Here is a 19781-nt window from a genome sequence, read left to right on the forward strand (position 1 = left end):
TTCCCATTTAGAGAATACTAGAGAAGGGCTTCCAACTGAAGGCAGAACAAGATTATACAGATAACACCTGAGTCCTGGTTCAGGCATTCATAGAATGCATGAAGACATATGCGTCCATGTACTGGCCTCACTCCCAATGTCCCAACCCACTCAACTCCTGAATGTACTTACAAGCCCCATTCATACCCTCCCACTCACTGAAGAAAAGTGAAGAATAGAACAGGTTGAGCACATGCACCCGCAACACACTTTATCATCATCATCATGTCTATGGTTGTTAAAGTTGCAGCCCAGCACTTCCTCCTTCTCTCATCTCCAGAAATGTTCTGTGAATTTCAATGCATGACATTATGAGACACATCTCACAAGTGAGAGAGAGCAAGGAAACTCCATGTGATATCACCATTCATGCAAACTTAATAACAGTAACTGGGAAAGAGGTGAAGAAAAGGAAACATAGGGTAGCTGCACATTCTTCATATTGTACAGTTCTAATCCAATACCACAGAACCTGTGGCACATTAGCTGCTGTGGGGCTACAATTCCCACCACCCATGACCACTGTCCACAATGACTGAGGCGCTGTAGTTTAGCAACATCTCAAGGATCACAGATTAGCCACTCCAGCCTTAGAGCAGAGATAGCCAACAAGGTATGCTTCAGAAATTGTTGCACTACGATTCCCATCAGCCTCAGACAGTATAGGATGGGAGGGATGATAGGATTTCAGTCAGGGAAGGTGTGAGTTGGAGTCCACAATGTCTGGAGGGCACCACATTGATTACCCCTGCTCTGGGGGTAGTCACAGTCATTTAAGGAAGAATGCACAGGGCTAGACAGACTCTATATAAAGGCAGCCTTCATGTGTCAGATAAATACTGTATACATTTCTAAGCATTGTTTGAAATCAGCAGCTTAATTAGTGAACATTCTCAAACAAATCAGTCTTTAAGTCACTCTGTCTTACAGACCAGTACATTACTTACTTGTTATCGTTAATAAATTCCAGAATCTCCTGTTCCAATTTTAGCAGCATCATTCTGTCCCTTGGAGGATGGGAGAGAGAGCAGGGAGAAAAGGAGAGGAAAAATCATTCAGAGCACAAATGGCTATACAATTGTCTCTGAAAAATCTGAAGATTAATATCCTCCTCCACTCCAATATTAATCAAAAAGTTCAATGTAATTCAGCACTGAAGATATCACTACCCAACCTGCATTGGCAGATGCAGAACAGATGTAGCAAGTTAAAAGTAGACCAATCCTGTTCAGGTGGATTCATTTTGGTGCAGTGATTACGCTTCTAGAAGCACAATATCCCATGGGCTCTCATTGTGCTTGTATTATTGAACAGAAACAGTACATCAGAACATAGGCAATGACTGGCATTCCGTTTTGACATTGTTTATTAGTGAGATGGCAGGAGGCACTTTACAGAGAAGTATTTGGAGGCTATTTATAGGTGGTTTTTAGAGCTGTTAAGATTCCTTCCTGACTAACTCATTCCACATTTTTTCTCTTTCTGTTCTTATGCACAGTATATGAATGCATCTGTTTTGTTAGTCTGCAATGCTAGAATTATTCTAATCTTGCTAGGATAGTCCAAGGGGTCCAGTGAATATTGCATAGTTATTGAAGCAAAGTGGATATTGGATGGGAGACCACTATAGTCTCCATATAACAACAGGGCTAAGTATTAAATATTTGTTTAAAAATAATTCCACAGGGGTTTGAGCCAGTGTGGTGTAATGGTTAAGAGTGTTGGACTAGAACTGGGAGAGCAGGATTCACATCCCAACTTAGCCATGAAGCTCACTGGGCCAGTCTCCATCTCTTAGCCTAACCTACTTCACAAGGTTGTTGTGAGTTTGAAATGCGGAGGAGAACAACGGACACCACTTTGAGATCCTCAGCAGATAAAGGTGATATATAAATGTAATAAATAAGCAGTAATAGGAAGAAGAAGAATACGACGGCGACTAGACCAGGGATGAGGAACCTGTGGCCTTCTAGTTGGACTCCAACACACCTCAGCCCTAGCAAGAGTATAGCCAATAGTCAGGGGTGACGGGAGTTGAAGTTCAGAGATGGTGGTGGGACTCAGGTTCCCCATCTCCAGCCCAGAGAGCCCACTGGATACTTTCTCACTCTCTGAGCTTGGACCCTCTTTAATCTCTTACTCATCGCTAGAACCAGTGGTCAGGCAGGTCAGAGCACTGAGAGAAAATTCATTTTAAAGCAAACCCCAGGGAAGGCATCCTTAGTGGACCCTAATGAGGTGCTGCCTAAGAATGTCACATGCTGAGACAGGGTCTGGACCCCAAAACCACTGAACAGTCCGCTTATTCCAAGGCCTCACCATGGCCACTTTATGCTCAGGATGCTGGAAAGTAAGATACTAACATCCTATCACCTGTGCCTTTGTGGCTAGCAAGGTTGGACAGAGTGCATTCTAGAGGATTCTCAATTAGTGCTCTTAAACTTCCCACATCTCATGAGTTAAAGAGCCCATTGATAGGTGCTTGCCTACCTCCACTATGCAGCTGCCACCACCACCACCATAGATTCCAACAGTTGCTGATACTTTCTGTTCCCTCTCCCATCCTTTCTCCTTAACCATGCAAGCTTGCAGGAACACCTCCTTATTCCCACTTGCAAATCTGCCACATAACCACAGAGGAACCTACCTTGGGTTTTTCTTCAGTGTACTCACTAAAAATTCATGCAAATCTATTCCAGTGGAGTCTGTGTATTCCTGGCTGGAATCTATAACAAAGAAAACAGCAACATACTCAAGAAATGCCATGCTCACAGGGAGAATATCCATGGAGTCAAAACAAGCCAGAATATAAAAGGGGTTCTGACAGTGTTGGAAGGACCAAGTTAACGGCTGCCTCTGCCATCACCACAGCCATGGCTTCCTTTGGAGTCAATGGTGGAAAGACCATTTGTAGGACATAACTCTAGCACTTTGAAAGAGCAACAGGCCATATTTGAGGGCAAAGTTACCACCCCAGAACCTTCACATATATTGATTTCTTACCCACCCTTTAGCTGCTTGTTCTACTGCCTGAACAATCATATGCTAAATTATTGTACCTGACAAGATTACTGGCTTTGCACAAATCTCGGAAGGAGAACTTCTTAAATTTACAACAAGCACTGCTTTGTGGAACAGAATGTGGACCAGAAAGGGAAAAGTAATTAATTAAAGACTTGTCTGAGCAGTTAAGGTGTGTAATGACTGTTTTCTCAAGATTTTCATTAGTAGTCAACCTGTGCCCATGTCAGCAAAAAAATTCAGAGTGCTAAGGAGACCAAGGACATTTGATCTTTGCAAATTCTAATATGAATTGATGTGGACTGAGTCAACCATTGCCTGTAACGCATGTATGTACAGTGGTACCTTGGGTTAAGAACTGAACTCGTTCCAGAGGTCCGTTCTTAACCTGAAACTGTTCTTAACCTGAGGCACCACTTTAGCTAATGGGGCCTCCCGCTGCTGCCACACCGCTGCAACTCTATTTCTGTTCTCATCCTGAAGCAAAGTTCTTAACCCAAGGTACTATTTCTGGGTTAGCAGAGTCTGTAACCTGAAGCATCTGTAACCTGAAGCATCTGTTACCTGAGGTACCACTGTATAAAGATGCGTACTTTCAAAGATATGTTTAAAATAATTGTTGAAATATATACTTAAATGCAATTTTCTGCAGATTTTTTTTACTGTAGCTTAACATGAAAACGGAATGGAATGGAATAAACTTACAGGTGGACACATGCAAATGTGAATCAGTGGGGATGGGAAAACCTTGGCTCTCCAGGTGTTCCTAGACTTCTGCTATCATCATCCCTCTCTATTTGCCCTGCAGGCTGAGGCTGATAGGAATGGGAATCCAAGAACAGCTGGAGGGCCACAGGTTCCTCATCTTTGTGATATAGACTGGAAATCCATTCCTGAAAAGTTGTGGCAGATGCCCTTATTAGACAGACAGACAGACAGACAGAGGTTGACATATAATATTGTAATACTCCTTTCCCCTTGTCATGTGGTCAGCTTGAATGCACAAACTGAAAAGAAAGTCCCAGACCTCTGGTAAATAGGGAAACAGTAACTACTGCTCATCTTTGCCCACAGAAACCAAGTTCATTCCAGAACTGAGGCTGTCTTACCTCTAGATAGCATTTTCTTGGGTGCCTTCTCCTTATTTTTCTCTTTTTCTTCTTTTTCAGGGCCATCTTTTGCAGACTTGTCATCTTCCTTGTCAGAGGGGCAGCTGACGTGCAACTGTATGATATCCTAGCAACAGGAAAAAATCCACACTTTGAAGGCCTCAGAGCTGATGTTTTGCAACCAACAAAAGGTGGAAATATGGTATGATGACCAATTCGATTCCAATAAGAAATTTTACTTCTGGGTAGAATGGCTAAGAATATAAGAAGAGCTTGCTGGATTAGGCCAATGGCCCATCTAGTCCAGCATCCTGTTCTCACAGTGGCTGAATAGTTGCCTGTGGGAAATCAGCAAGCAGGGTCTGAGGACAAGAGCACTCTCCCTTCTTGTCACCCTGGGTGATTTTTGCCTCCCTGTGCAACATGTGGCTACATGCTTGCTCATGTGATTTATGTGGAGTTATGATTTTTATGCTATGAACCTGTTCTTAAGTTAAAAGGTTGATTGCAGTGGATAAAAAGGTTGATTGCAGTGGATAAAAAAAATGTCCTTTTAGTCCATCTGCATCCCCTCTCCTCTCCAAACATGACATTACCCCCCAAAATAGAATGCATTAGATTGTAGGTAACTGATGATATTCAGGAAGTGGGGGATTTTCGCCAGGTCAGTAAGAAACCCTGTGGATTTTTATCTTCCTGCCTACAATGTGGCATGGCGCACTTAACTAATCTGTACTATTATTGCAAGCCCTTGTGGTAGTTATATTTTTGTTGCTCATTTGTTGCATTTATACCCCACCTTTTTCTCCAAGGAACACAGACAGGGTGGTGTAAATGGCTCTCTCCCTCCCCATTTAATCCCCTGTGAGGTAGGTTGGGCTGAGAGGCAGCAACTAGCCCAAGCTTAACCAGTGAGCTTCATGGCTGTGGGAGGGGGGGGTTGGGAACACTGGTCTCCCAATCACTAGTCTGAGATTCTAACCACAGCTGTCTCTGGCACCTTGTTTGCTCCTGTTCTTAGATTGCAGCTCACTATATACAATCTGAACTAGGTGTGGCTCTGCCATATAAATGCATGCTATGGGTGCGGTTTGCTGCTATTTTATGGCTTTGAGGTTAAAATCCCCTACAGTGATCTGATCATAGGTATAGTTGGGTATCACTAGAAGATGAAAAGCTTCTTTAATACACCCTGAAAACCTTGTCTGAATTTGACTTTTTATGGTTTTGATCTGATGGCTTGAATATGCTATGTTTCAATAGGAGCTCATGTAAGAAGGTATGCTTTTTAGACTTGGGAGACAGTAAATCAGAACAGAGGTTTGCTATGAAAGCACACACACTAGCATACAGTAAGCCTGCAACTTACGCTGGGTTTGCATTCCAGGGAGTGTAGTCAAAAGCCATTGGGGGGGATTGCCAAAGTCATTTTTCCCAGAACCCTGCTCCCTTTTTATTTTTATTTATTTATTATTATCTGCCATGCACATAAAGCTGAATGTGCACAAGTTAAACATGCACAAGTTGTGGGCTTACTGCATCCAGATAACAAATATACAATTTAACCAGGACTGTCATTTTTCTTTTAAAGGCTTGAAACTTTCCTACAGGTAAGCTTTCAACCTTGATCAGAACTATTAAGAAAAATCATCACTGAATGCAGTCTCTCCCGTGGCTGGAAAAGTGATGTGACAACAACTAGGCTTACCTGGGTGTCCAATGTCCCATCCACAAAGGGGCTAGAAGACTCTTCACATACAGCCAGGCTCCTGACTAGCTTCAGCTTTGAATTTGACTGCAAAAGGAGGGGGGGGGGATCTGTAGTAAGACACAGGCAGCTAGAATTCCCTTTCAATATATGAATGAGCTGCTGTTCAACTAATGCTAATTAAGTTAGCTCTATACTAATGAGAAACGCAATTACGTTTTGTCTAGTAGTAACACTTGGCAAAGCAGTCAAGCAGAAGATACCAAGTGCATAGTGATTTTCTCTCCCTTAACATGCTTGATAGAGATTCAAGTCTGCCACCTGTGGAGGTACTTGGCCTCTGCTAACACAGTGACTTGAAGGTCATATACATTGATAGGGCTTCTCTGAAGCTAACCAACCCATTAAATAATCTGCTGACTATTAAACCACTGATGGAAAGTGACAAAAAGGAATGACTAACTTCTTCCTGCCTTGATTGAAAGCCTGTCATTAAACTGCTGCCTTCTTGACAAACGTAGTTATTCTGGGTGATAGTAGCATTTAAAAAAAATGCTTAAAAAAAAGTCTGCCTCAGACTGTTTGGTGAATGGACCTGCAAGTAAGAGTGTGTGAATGTGGCAACACAAAAGTATTTTACTTGAACAGAAGTAGTCATGGTGAAATATGGTCTGGGAACCTTAGTTAAGATATTATCTCCAATATAATAAAGGAAAGTTAAAGGTGCATATGACAAGGGCATCAGAGAATCAAATGAAAGAAAAAGTACAGTGCCATAGCAGTTTAATCTCATAAGATTTGGGGCAGATACAAATTACAAATACTATAAACACAAACTCTGAACTAATACTAGGTCTTAGCAAAGCAATAAACCACCACCTGGGCTTTGCTGTTTTTGGACTGCAATTGTGAGCAAATGCTGCTGCATAGAAAATAAAGGATTCTAGTACCTCCCTTCTCCTTAACATTTTACCTCTCTATGTGCAGGGAAATGTTTTGTACAGAAGGAAAATCAAGCATGTGAACTCTCACCCGCAGTGTAGAAGTTGTACAAGTCAAGACACAGGTTTATCACCTCAATGAGATGACCAGGTCTGGACGCTTAAAGCCAGACCAGAGATAAGAGTTTTCCATAGAACTGCAGAGCTCAGATGGACCCCAAGGGTCATCTAGCCCAACCCCCTGAAATGCCGGAATTTCAACTAAAGCGTCTATGATAGATGGCCACCCAACCTCTGCTTTAAAACCTCTAATGAAGGAGAGTCCACCACCTTCCAAGGGAGTCCATTGCACAGTCTAACTACTCTTACTGTTAGAAAGTTATCCCTGGTGTTTAATCAGAATCTCCTTTCTTGTAACTTGAAAACACTGCCTTGAGTCCTACCCTCCTGAGCAGGAGAAAACAAGCTTATGCCATCTTCCATGTGACAGCCCTTTATATATTTGAAGGCGGCCATTATATCTCTGTCTCCTCTTTTCTAGGCTAAATATTGTGCATGGCTTCCACAAAATACACAGGTTTCACCGAGTTTCCAAGAGGAGGGAGTTTCATAGCCATGAAGCAGTCAATGAGAGCAGTGCCTGTAGCCCCTTGGCCCCTGCAGCATGTATTGTGAATCAGAGGTCATGCTCAGCTGATATTAAAAATCACAATGAAACCTAGGAGTAAAGGGCAACCTCTTTGCCATGCTGAGGCCTTAACTGGTTAACCATTAAGCACAAGCAATGAACAGTGAAAAGCAAGAAGATATGGGATAAAGGAGCAAGAAGAGTCATATCTGGAGCACTGATAGGAATGAGAGATTCTGGGACTCAATGCCGAGATCAGACCGCCTATCAAAAGGTGGAGGTAACCAAACTGGCTATACTTCGATTCTTTTATACAAGGGGAGGCCATTATGTTCCATCAGCCATTTAGGGTATTTAATGCAAAATCTGTCTCTCAACTCCTCTACGCCTCAAACGTCTGGTTCAATGGCTCATTCTCCAGGTTCGAAGGCTTCCAGGCAAAGTTTCTCCAGTCCCTCCTACAAGTTACAAATTGTGTTCCAAATGTAATACTATTTTTAGAAACAGGTGAATGTCCTCTATCAACTAAAGCATGGTGGGCTGCCCTGAGATACTGGCTCAAGATCTCAGTCTTTGGCCTAGGGAAGGGATAACTTCCATACCTAAACAACGAGGAGTTTACCAGCTCATGGATGAATATTATGGTTAGAAAAGCCACTTGGCTTGGTATGTCACCTTCTCTCCTGTACCATCTGGGCTATGATACCACCCTTGAATCTCTGAGGCGAAGGCTCTGGGACATATCACATAGTGATCTCCGATCTCAATCTCATGTTATCTGTGGCCCATTAGCAGTAGGAATTCACTATGGGTTCAATTTTCAGAGACCTGCACATCTTAGAAATTTGTCTGTATCAACGTATCAGTGTCTTTCCACCAAAGCCAGATTAAATGTATTCCCATCAGAAGTGCTAAATGGCAGACTGAGAGGCATCCCTTATCAAAATAGGATCTGTGTATGCTCTCAGGACATCGACTGTATGAGGCGTATTTTATTGCATCACAGACAATATGATCAAGATAGGGAAATATTGATTAAACCACTATTGGCAAACTGGCCAAGTCAATCTGAAGCCTACTATACCAAATATCTTCTGGACGACAAGTCCAATGATATCACAGCAGCCATGGCAAAGTTTCTTTCAGTAGTCATACAAATCAAAGATCAACATACCCATGACTAAACAAATAACACTTCGGTCTCCCTTCCCTGGGGGGTTGTCTGTATGAATCTGTATTTTATTCTGAATCCATGTTATGGGTCATTGGACCGCAATAAAGATTATATATACAATGCCAAGAATGACTGCAGAAAGATCAGAGTCATGTAAGTTCTTGGTGCAGCATCAACTGGTAAAATGAAATCAACAGTATCTTACCTTGGCTCTTTTTCTAGCATGCCCATGATTGGAGGTCCGCCTCTGCAACAACAACAAAAAGGAGAGGAGGAACAATGGTGGAAAAATCACTCCCGTTGTGCATTCTATTAAATGTAAGATTAGGGAGGAGGGAATCACAACACATTGGGAGGAATTAAATGTAACAGTATGGGAATTGTTCCATCAACACAAGCATTTCAGCTTGCTGGAAACAATGTTCTCTCCTCTCCCCACACATTTTTCTGGGGGTTCTCCTGATACACACTCCTAGGCAATCTGGGCAGGCACAGGGGTGAGGGGGAGTCCCACTGTGCTAGCAGAAGTCCATGCCATATATTATCTTGCAAGAATCTAATGCAAGCACGTCAATTCTGCATACATTTTGCAAAGGACCAAAACCAGCTATGGCAGGAAACTGCCATAACCATCTAAAGATAAAATAAGGAAGTAAAATGCAAGAGAAACATTGTGTGGTCAAGTCCAGTTTAACCATCCAATTTCATGGATTTAAAAGGACGCCTACAATTGAGGTCTGTTAAAATCATGGTGTCCTTTCTCTCTCCTACAAGGGATGCGGGTGGCGCTGTGGTCTAAGCCACTGAGTCTCTTGGGCTTGGGGCCTACAAATACATCTCAAAGCTCATCTTTTTCTGTGAAGTTTTTGCCAAATTTCACGCTTCTCTCCAAAGTGATGTCTAGGTGTATAAAAATGCATTTGTCCATATCTCTCTTGCTCATCCCCTCAGTTCTCTCTTTTCACTGCTTAACTTTAGACTGCCACAACCCTTGGAGCAGGTATTTGCCTGTTAATTGCTATGCCTTCTGTGTTTCTTTGGAGCAGGATTTGTGTGTCTACAATATAAAGTGGCTTGAACATCTTCCTGTGTCCATGTCCCACTCTTTTTTTTAATACTGAAGAGATGAAGCCATCATGGCCACACTAAATCAGCAATTCTACACACACTTATCTGGGAGTAAGTCTCACTGAACTCAAAGACTTACTTCTGGGTGGATTGCACTGTAAGAAGTCCATAGGACTCATTTATGTGATGGGGTAGGAAAAAAGAAACAAGAATCACCTCTCCTCATACGAACTGACCCAGACCCTGCAATTATCATCTGAGGTCTTTCTTCATGTGCCTCCTCCACAATAAGTTTGGAGGGCAGCAACATGTGAACCGCCCTGTGATCTTTGGATGGAGGGCAGTATACAAAACTAATTAATAATAGCAGCAGCAGCAGAAGCAGCAACACTGGCCTGGAAAAGATTTCCTAAAGTGATCCAGCAAAGTACCGTGGTACCTCTAGTTATGAACTTAATTCATTCTGGAGGTCCGTTCTTAACCTGAAACTGTTCTTAACCTGAGGCGTGCTTTCGCTAATGGGGCCTCTTGCTGCCGCTGCGCCGCCGGCACACGATTTCCGTTCTCATCCTGGGGCAAAGTTCTCAACTCAAGGTAACTCTTCCAGGTTAGCAGAGTTTGTAACCTGAGGCATTTGTAACTCGAGGTACCACTGGATTTGGCAGCATGACAAGAACCTCACCACTGATGACCATGGCTGTTTCTCTAACAGTACCAGGTTTGCACCATGCTGAGATTAATGAGTAATTTGGTGGTAGAATACGGTACTGCGGAAGTCCAGAACTGCTGGAACCCCTAATTAAGTGAACTTAACAAAAGGGCCAAAAAGGACCTCTGCCTGATATTCTGTAATAGGGAGTCCAAGATCTACTGCCAGTTAGCATTGGGCTTTGATGGGTCTGTTGGTATACATGAAAGATCTTCCTCCAATTACCTGTGATTCTTGCCGTGTACTACTCTCCTCCCCATCCTTCTCAACTTCCTCTTTGCTTGGTGACCTGGATACAAATTTGTTTTTGTTCACAGATTCCTCAACCACTTTCTTTTCCAATTCTTTCATTATCTCCAGTGTCTCCTGTGTTGTGTTGCTGTTAGACATCTTCAGCACAGTACAGCGTTAGTGATGGACACCTGCAGGTAGGGACAGAAGGGATGGAGGTCAGTGCATCCAAGAATAAAGGCTTCTCTTTTTTTGTTTTGTTTTCCCATTCCCTCTTTCCCTTTTCATTTTTAAACAGAATTCCCTGTTTCCTTGCTCTTTGTCACATACTGAAGCTATACTTGCTCAGGGTCTTGTCTCTAGAGTCCTTCTTCATGTTATTGAAGATCTGACACTACACTTTTCATATCTCTTTATGTAATCTGCTGGAAGGGGGTGCAGATGCATTCCTGGCAACACAATACAATCTAAATCAAATCCCTAATGAATACACAGTGGAAGTGAGGAACAGGTTTAAGGATTTCAATTTAGTGGACAGAGTGCCTGAAGAACTATGGATGGAGGCTCATAACATTATACAGGAGGCAGCAATGAAAAGGAAATGCAAGAAAGCAAAGTGGCTGTCCAATGAGGCCTTACAAATAGCAGGGGAGAGAAGGCAAGCAAAATGTGAGGGAGCAAGGGGCAGTTACCCCATTCAGGACCAGGGAGTCCCCCACACCTGCCCACTGTCCCCCAGAAACAGTACTTCTGTCTTGTCAGGATTCAACCTCAATCTGTTTGCCCCCAACCACCTCTGGACACTCACACAGGACGTTCACTGCCTTCGAGAGGTAGAGCTGGGTATCATCCACATATTGGTGTACACCCAGCCCAACTCCCCTGATGATCTCTCATACAGCATGGAGGAGAGTACAGAGCCCTGAGGCGCCCCACAAGTGGGTGCCCAGGGGTCCAAGCTGCTAACTGCATCATTCCCAGTGAGAGCTTCCTTCACAATGCAAATAGCAGTGGACTGGAGGAGGCCATCTTCATCAAGATTACAGTGGCAGTGGGGGGAAGCCAAGCTCAACTTCTCCACTCACTCCAGTTCCAGCTGAGCACCACCATGGCAGCTATTTTTGTTTTAAAAACCAGTAATATTAAACACAAAAACTCATTTATGCCGGCCCTCAATGGCTTTGCTTACCAGGGGCATAGGTAGGTTTTGCCTCCCTCTGCCACTGTGTGTGAAGGCACCTCTGAACTATATCACCAGTAAATGAATGCTTACTTCCCCACATAGAAATGCCTAGCAAAGTGTTGTATTTGGTGACACTCCTCTCATGAAGACAAAACCTACTACCCCCGCCTGGTCTCTTGCATTAAAATGGATCTTTGTAGTTCTACTTGTGTATCTCTCCACTAGCCTTTGCCTTTCTGTATCTGCTCACTTAACTGAAGTAAAGCCATGATAACCTGCACATGAACCCTTCAAGAATGTGTTAGACCAGAAGGCCTATACAGTCGTACCTTGGATTCCGAACACCCTGGAACTCAGATGTTTTGGCTCCCAAACGCCGCAAAGCCCGAAGTGATTATTCCTGTTTGCGAATGTTCTTTTGGAACCTGAATGTCCGACGAGGTTTCCGCAGCTTCTGATTGGCTGCAGGAGCTTCCTGCAACCTATCAGAAGCCACAATTTGGTTTTGGAAATCGAACGGACTTCCAGAACGGATTCCATTTGACTTCCAAGGTACGACTATATATGGTATAGCAATACAATCTCTCTCTTTTTTACCTTGAACATCATAGAACTGGCCAAAACCTGTTTAAACTGCTTATACCTACCTAATGTGCCCAGACCGCTTCTAACTGCTTTTTGCCAATATGTAGTTTTCTGCACCTGTGTCAGGTCTTTGTGTAGTCTTGTGTAAAAGAGAAGAGCACCACCCAAAGCTCTGGGTCAGTCCTCTTGGAGCGATAGCCCAGGGAATTGACCACTCAGCACTGTTTTAGAAATAAAGTCTGGTTGTGCCTACTTTCATGTTTCCCGACTCCGTCTCTTTATAGGTAATTTGGGCTCTACCTATCCATGGAACGAACAAAGGGCATATTTTTGCCACGGGTCCCCTACCCAACACTGGGTAGCCTGGTTCACTGAGAGGGATCCCACAGGTGTGTTCCATAGAAATGCACTCTGCCAACCCAAAGTACAGGTGTTCTTACAACACACAAGCTACACATGTAACTCATCATAATTATGGGCAATTTCTCAGTGCTCTAGAACAGAAGGTCTGCAATGTAACAGAAATGAACTTTCTATAAAAAATATGTTGTAATTATGCCACTCTCCTACTAATTACACTGCATTCAATGTGGATCGTTATTTTGCTATTTTGCCATGTTCTGTTTCATTATTTAAGACCTGTAAATCACTTAAAGATTCCTTTTGAAATATGACGTGGTTCAGAAATGATTTTAAATAAATAATAAATTAAGAAATAAATAAGGGGATGGTGAATAAAACCATCTTCCCCATGAGGAACAAAGACACAGCCAAGCTATGCATTTCAGGAACTGGAACTCAAATTTTATTTCAGTCTGGGAAAGGCCTACTGAAAGAGAAGCATGCAAGGTTTAAGTACGTCATTTAAAGTCAGCCATTAAATAAGCAAACATCTGTATAGGGATGTGAACCATAGTCTCCCACAGTTCTGTTACGCCCTTCCCTGCATTTAATTGGATTATGGCAATCCCTTCTTTAAGAAATTTGTTCTTAACACTACTGCTTTCACCTATTTGTGTTTAAGAAAGCCGTTTTCCAGATCAAGTGCCATAATATCAACTTGGTATGTTTATATAAAGACATGCCAGTTTACAGCATGAGATCACAAGGAACACAAAGAAACATTAGTAATTTTGACAGATGTTTACTTAGCAGCATCATAATATGCACCAAGAACAAGGTGAGATGCTCTTCAGGCATAAGGCATCTAACAGAGGCACCTAAGACCATTTATGCAAAAGCTGAGTCCCCACCACCAAATTTCAAAGCTGAGTCCCCACCATGACCACATATTTTCACCAGCCTCCCTCAAAACTCCTTTTTTGAATCACCTGAGTAGAAACTACCACGTGCAGATCAAAATTTTACTTTAATGTGTTGTCAATTTTGCACATAGGTCTCTTGAAAAAAGGCCATTATACTTACCGTAAAAGGTATTTCTGGATCCCATAAAAAGCTGCCACCAAATTGGGCTTAGGTTTGGTCTGCCTGGCAGTCAATAGACAACATTGCAAGCTTGCAATAATAAACAAACAATTCAAACCGGAAGCTTGTATCTCAGCTCCTCGCTCCTTCCTCCCTCAGTTTTTTAGATTACAAGCCAGGAAGCGATGATGAGATTTGGTATTCGTATGGCATGGGAGACAGCATTCAACAGGAAAATGTTGCCTAAAAGATTCACTGAGACTCCCTGGTACAGTAGAATGATGGAGGAAAATCAGCTGCTAACGGCCTAGGTGGGATCTGGAATCAGCTTTACAGGACCCAGAAATACCTTTCACGATAAGTATAACAGCCTTTTTTCAAGAGACCTATGTGCAAAATTGGCAACACGTTGAAATAAAATTTTAGATGTTATGAAATACTTTTCATGCTAAGCATACAGGCCGTTTCTGGAGACGCCATAAAAGCTGTGGACAGATTGGGATGTACAAAAGCCTACAAACCCATGAAGGGTGGGACAAATAGAAAACTGCTATTTAGATGGCTGGAAGGACATACTATAATGCCCTCCTGCCAAAGGCAGCCTCAGCTGAGGCAAAAATGTGTCAATTATGTAATGATAAAGGATTGCGGGATGTGGCAATCGTATGGGTGCTCTGACAATCTCTTGCAGAGGGGCATTTAGGGAGAAGGCTGCAGGCCTGGTCAAATGAGCCTTCATTCGTGTCGGTGGAGGGAAACATAAGCCAACAAGATGGATTCTTTTAGCCATCTAGCATGGGCAGTAGATGATACTCCCCATCAAGGGAGGAAGAAAGGAGGTAAAGAGCAAGCTGGTCCAACATATGGATGGTGTACGATGAATGTGGACCTTCCATGTTTACTAAGCATCAAGGGACTGTCATGTCTACTGATTGATGCACCGGAAAAAAGCCAAATGACAGAAGGATCAGTTTCTGTTGGCAATGGAATTGTGAAAGTACCTTTGGAAGGAATGATGAGTTGGTTCGCAGGATTAATCTATTCCTGTAGAGAAATCCAATGATGTCTCCAGGGCAGCCAGTGAAGATGCATGTCCACTGTGGCAGCTGCTGCTTTCCTGCTGACAGAAAAGCTGCTCCACCTCATTGCCAGGTGAAGGTAGTGCCTTGAAGTGAGGGCGATCAGCTGCCCTGTTCTCCATCAGCTCATGAAAGATGTTCAAAACTGTATACAGTGGTACCTCAGGATGCGAACGGGATCCGTTCCGGAGCCCCGTTCGAATTCTGAACAAACGTAAGACACGATTGCACGTCTGCGCGTGCCAGGTTTCACCGCTTCCGCACATGTCGTCATTTTGACCGTCTGCACATGCGCGAGCGGAGAAACCCGGAAGTAACACGCTCTGTCACCGCAGAGCGCAACCCGAAAATACCTATCCTGAAGCGTATTTATCCCGAGGTATGACTTTATTTTACTTTCCCACTCTTGATGGTCCCTTATGACTTTTGAGCTTATGTATCTTTTAGGAGTGATTCCTGTGTGGCAAGCATCAGATCTGGGGCTATTTTAGCAAAATGGTTTGTGTTTTGATACTTCCAATGAAATGGCATGTGGGTATTTGTATGAAAATGGAGGATCCAAGGTGTGACTTGTGACTAGGAGCAGCTGCCAAGATCATGTAGCATCCATCAGTCCTGAAAGACTTACATTTGCTCCCAGTACGTTTCCGAGCATAATTCAAAGTGTTGGTGCTGACTTTGAAAGCCCAGACACCAAGATCCAGCAATGAGGGCCTTCTGGCGGTTCCCACCCTGCGAGAAGTGAAGCTACAGGGAACCAGGCAGAGGGCCTTCTTGGTAGTGGTGTCCACCCTGTAGCATGCCCTCCCTTCAGATGTTAAGGAGATAAGTAATTATATAACATTCAGGAAACACCTGAAGGCAGCTTTGTATAGGGAGGTTTTTTAAGGTTTAATGTTTTACTATGTTTTTATATATTCTGGAAGCCGCCCAGAGTAGCTGGGGCAACCAAGTCAGATGGGCGGGTTTACAAATGTGTTGTTGTTGTTATGATGTTCACTGGCATACAACAAAACCAAGTTTCCATTTTTTCTAACCTTAACCTCTCTATTCCTCCATTTACTACTGCTATATATGCTACCACCTCTAGAATGTCAAATCTGTACACCTTGAAGTTATATTTAGGCAATTTCACAAAGTATTTTTGTTCAAGCAAGCAAACCCAATAATTCTTAAAAACATGTTCAACATGAATGAACAGTGTGTCAAATTGGCAATTATGGATATGTCTGGCAGTAGTTCCCATTGTTATGGCAATATATTATCCATCTGTCTGGACAATAAATTTGACTCAGCATTTGAGTTCTGACTTTGCCAATTCCACAGCAGACCAGTGCTTAGATCCCACTCTTCTCCCTACCTCCCTACACCTTGTCAAATCTGGAGTTAGACTATTGACATAGGGCTTTGATGGCAGGTATATTTATTGAGTTGAATCCAATGCTATCCAACTCAGAGTATACTCTTTGAAATTAATGGATCTGAGTTAGCTATATCTGTTAATGACAAGAGGTCAACACCGAGTCAGACGAGTACTGGATACCATTCATGAAGTGTGCAGCTTGGTTTTCTTACTTCAATCACCTGGCACTGTTAAATAGGAAGTCCCAGTGCAGCGTGCCTGTCCTATGCTTGTGGAATACTGAAGTTTGGACTGCTTAGCTTGATCTCTAAGAACCAAATTAGATGGGCCTTGCTGGGATCCAGCACGAGAGTTGTTTTGGTTCTGTCCTGCACCATGTCAGATCAGGTGGCCATTTTATTTTTATTTTTTATAATATTTTTTATTGATTTTACAACATTTTTATAAACAATACAAACGAATAAAGAAACAAACAAACATGTATAATTTCCTCTCCTTTTTTCATAAACCTCACTTCTCCGACTCCCCCAAACCTCCCCTTTCTACATCCCAATTTCCAAACTTATTTCAGCAAATCCTAAATTTAATTTTAGTAAATTTATCCCTTATTGTTCTTTTCTTTAACTTAATCTTTTGTCGCTGTAATCTCCTTTTCTTACAAAAACCTCAACATTTTAACATTCATTAATTTTGTAGTATTTCTTGAGATAAGCTTTAAATTTCTTCCAATCCTCCTCCGCCGTCTCTTTCCCCTGATCAGGTGGCCATTTTATTCCCTATTCTGTGGTTCTCTACTCAAAGGATTCCTAGACACATAAGAGACTTCACTTAAAGTGGATTGGTTATAAATTATTTCAATAGTCCTTTCACACATGCAGTAGCTAGTGAGGAGTAATAGCACAATGCAATTTTGGAGAGTGGCAATTCCAACCTATTAACAAGTTCAAATAGAAAGCTAAGAGGTGGTTATGCTTAAAATTCTACAAGGAAGGCTCGAGCAGTATGTGGATCGAGAACTCCCAGAAGTGCAAGCTGGATTTAGAAGAGGCAGAGGAACCAGAGACCAAATTGCAAACATGCGCTGGATTATGGAGAAAGCTAGAGAGTTCCAGAAAGACATCTACTTCTGCTTCATTGACTATGCAAAAGCCTTTGACTGTGTCGACCACAGCAAACTATGGCAAGTTCTTAAAGAAATGGGAGTGCCTGATCACCTCATCTGTCTCCTGAGAAATCTCTATGTGGGACAAGAAGCTACAGTTAGAACTGGATATGGAACAACTGATTGGTTCAAAATTGGGAAAGGAGTACGACAAGGCTGTATTTTGTCTCCCTGCTTATTTAATTTATATGCAGAATACATCATGCAAAAGGCTGGGCTGGATGAATCCCAAACTGGAATTAAGATTGCCGGAAGAAATATCAACAACCTCAGATATGCAGATGACACAACCTTGATGGCAGAAAGTGAGGAGGAATTAAAGAACCTTTTAATGAGGGTGAAAGAGGAGAGCGCAAAATATGGTCTGAAGCTCAACATCAAAAAAACAAAGATCATGGCCACTGGTCCCATCACCTCCTGGCAAATAGAAGGGGAAGAAATGGAGGCAGTGAGAGATTTTACTTTCTTGGGCTCCATGATCACTGCAGATGGTGACAGCAGCCACGAAATTAAAAGACGCCTGCTTCTTGGGAGAAGGGCAATGACAGGCCTAGACAGCATCTTGAGAAGTAGAGACGTCACCTTGCCGACAAAGGTCCGTATAGTTAAAGCCATGGTTTTCCCAGTAGTGATGTATGGAAGTGAGAGCTGGACCATAAAGAAGGCTGATCGCCGAAGAATTGATGCTTTTGAATTATGGTGCTGGAGAAGACTCTTGAGAGTCCCATGGACTGCAAGAAGATCAAACGCATCCATTCTTAAGGAAATCAGCCCTGAGTGCTCACTGGAAGGACAGATCGTGAAGCTGAGGCTCCAGTACTTTGGCCACCTCATGAGAAGAGAAGACTCCCTGGAGAAGACACTGATGCTGGGAAGGAAGGAGGGCACAAGGAGAAGGGGGCGACAGAGGACGAGATGGTTGGATAGTGTTTTCGAGGTTACCAGCATGAGTTTGACCAAACTGCGGGAGGTAGTGGAGGACAGAGGTGCCTGGCATGCTCTGGTCCATGGGGTCACGAAGAGTCGGACACGACTAAACGACTAAACAACAACAAAAGAGGTGGTGGCTCTTCATTAATTTGATCCAAATACAGACAGCCTGGATAGCCTGTAGCATCCCTACCTCAAGCATCTATAAAATGGCAAGGTGCAAAGTTACTTTTACAAAATGCCTTACCAGGTTTGGCTACTGCATATTCCCTGCCCCGGTGGGGGTACCATTCCACCAGTAATGGGAGAGTGGCTCTGTGGTGACTCACTAAAGCCATGACAGCGCCCTCTCCTTTGGCCTCTCATGGGGCAGCCATAGAGATAGGAAAAGGGTAGGCTCAGAACAAGGCCTTTCTCTAGGGATCTCACATGGCTCTTCCATGCAGGTGGGTAAGCCAAGCTGCCTTCTTGCCTCTTGACTCTGTGTGACCCAAAAAGGTGGTGGCAGCAGCAGCCCAAGCCTGGCTTTACCTCGCCTAGCCTCTCCAGCTACCTCCACTCGGGACTAAGCCAATGAGGTCCCAGACTCTGGCCCTCACTGCCTCTGCAGCCCCCTGTGCCGACCTGCAGCTCACTTCAGAATTATCCCTGTGACTATTATGCAGGGAATGCTCGGGACCAAGTTTGGGGTCAAAAAAAGGGGGATGTGACTATTACATGGTAGCGATCAGTATGCGGTGATATACAGTAGGTAGAAATAGATAAATAAAAGAATACACCTTGTTCCTGCATCTTCTGTTAGTTCGCTTAAAGAAGGTAATTTCCAGGGGGGGGACAGAGTATTTTTTTTATGAAAAGGGGGTGGCAGGCCAAACAAGTTTGGGAACCTCTGTTCTAAGAATTTGCTTTGAATGTGGTGTTTTATTAAGAAATCAATGCAGCAGTTTACCTTTTGGTTTAACCATAAGGCAGGCACATGACTTGCGAAAGTTATCCACTACAGCAAGCGTGACCAATGGCCAGTGATGACAGGAGATGTAGTCCAACATAAAGGGTAAGAATGCCAGGAATGGGGGTAGCTAGATTAGCTATGCCTGCCATAAAAGGTGAGAACATAATCTTTGGTGATCACTCATAGCCAAATAAGATTGTCTTCCATGAACATGGTCTTAACAGTGAGTGACTGTGGAGGCCAATTCTGGATCCCCACGTACTTCCACAGTGGGGACATAGGTTTCTGGGTGGGAGTTGATCATGGTGAGGATTTCCAAAATGTGCCTTCCTCTTAGTTCATTTCTCCCTTTCATCCTGAGTTCGTCCATGACACCTTTGGTAAAGGCTGTTCTCCAACTGGAGCGCTCACAGGCAGGCCAGTGTTTCCCAGTTATCAGTGCTTATACTACATTTTTTTAGATTTATCTTAAGA

At 43.1% G+C, this 19781-nt stretch overlaps 1 protein-coding gene across 9 annotated transcripts in view; it reads right to left on the reverse strand.

Annotated features, from left to right (window-relative positions):
* Positions 1-19781, reverse strand: part of R3HDM2 (R3H domain containing 2) — a 134807-nt gene that overhangs the window by 51341 nt on the left and 63685 nt on the right. For all 9 annotated transcript variants that reach the window (XM_028721291.2, XM_028721288.2, XM_028721289.2 and 6 more), the window contains exons 2-7: positions 10623-10819; positions 8826-8867; positions 5878-5964; positions 4170-4296; positions 2687-2765; positions 987-1046 (exon numbers count right to left, since the gene is read on the reverse strand). In XM_028721291.2, the coding sequence (XP_028577124.2) occupies positions 987-1046; positions 2687-2765; positions 4170-4296; positions 5878-5964; positions 8826-8867; positions 10623-10787 (560 nt within the window). In that variant the 5' untranslated portion in view covers positions 10788-10819. The remainder of the gene's footprint in view (positions 1-986; positions 1047-2686; positions 2766-4169; positions 4297-5877; positions 5965-8825; positions 8868-10622; positions 10820-19781) is intronic.

The sequence above is a fragment of the Podarcis muralis genome, chromosome 2 (genome assembly GCF_964188315.1).
Source record: "Podarcis muralis chromosome 2, rPodMur119.hap1.1, whole genome shotgun sequence".
Lineage (NCBI taxonomy): Eukaryota > Metazoa > Chordata > Lepidosauria > Squamata > Lacertidae > Podarcis > Podarcis muralis.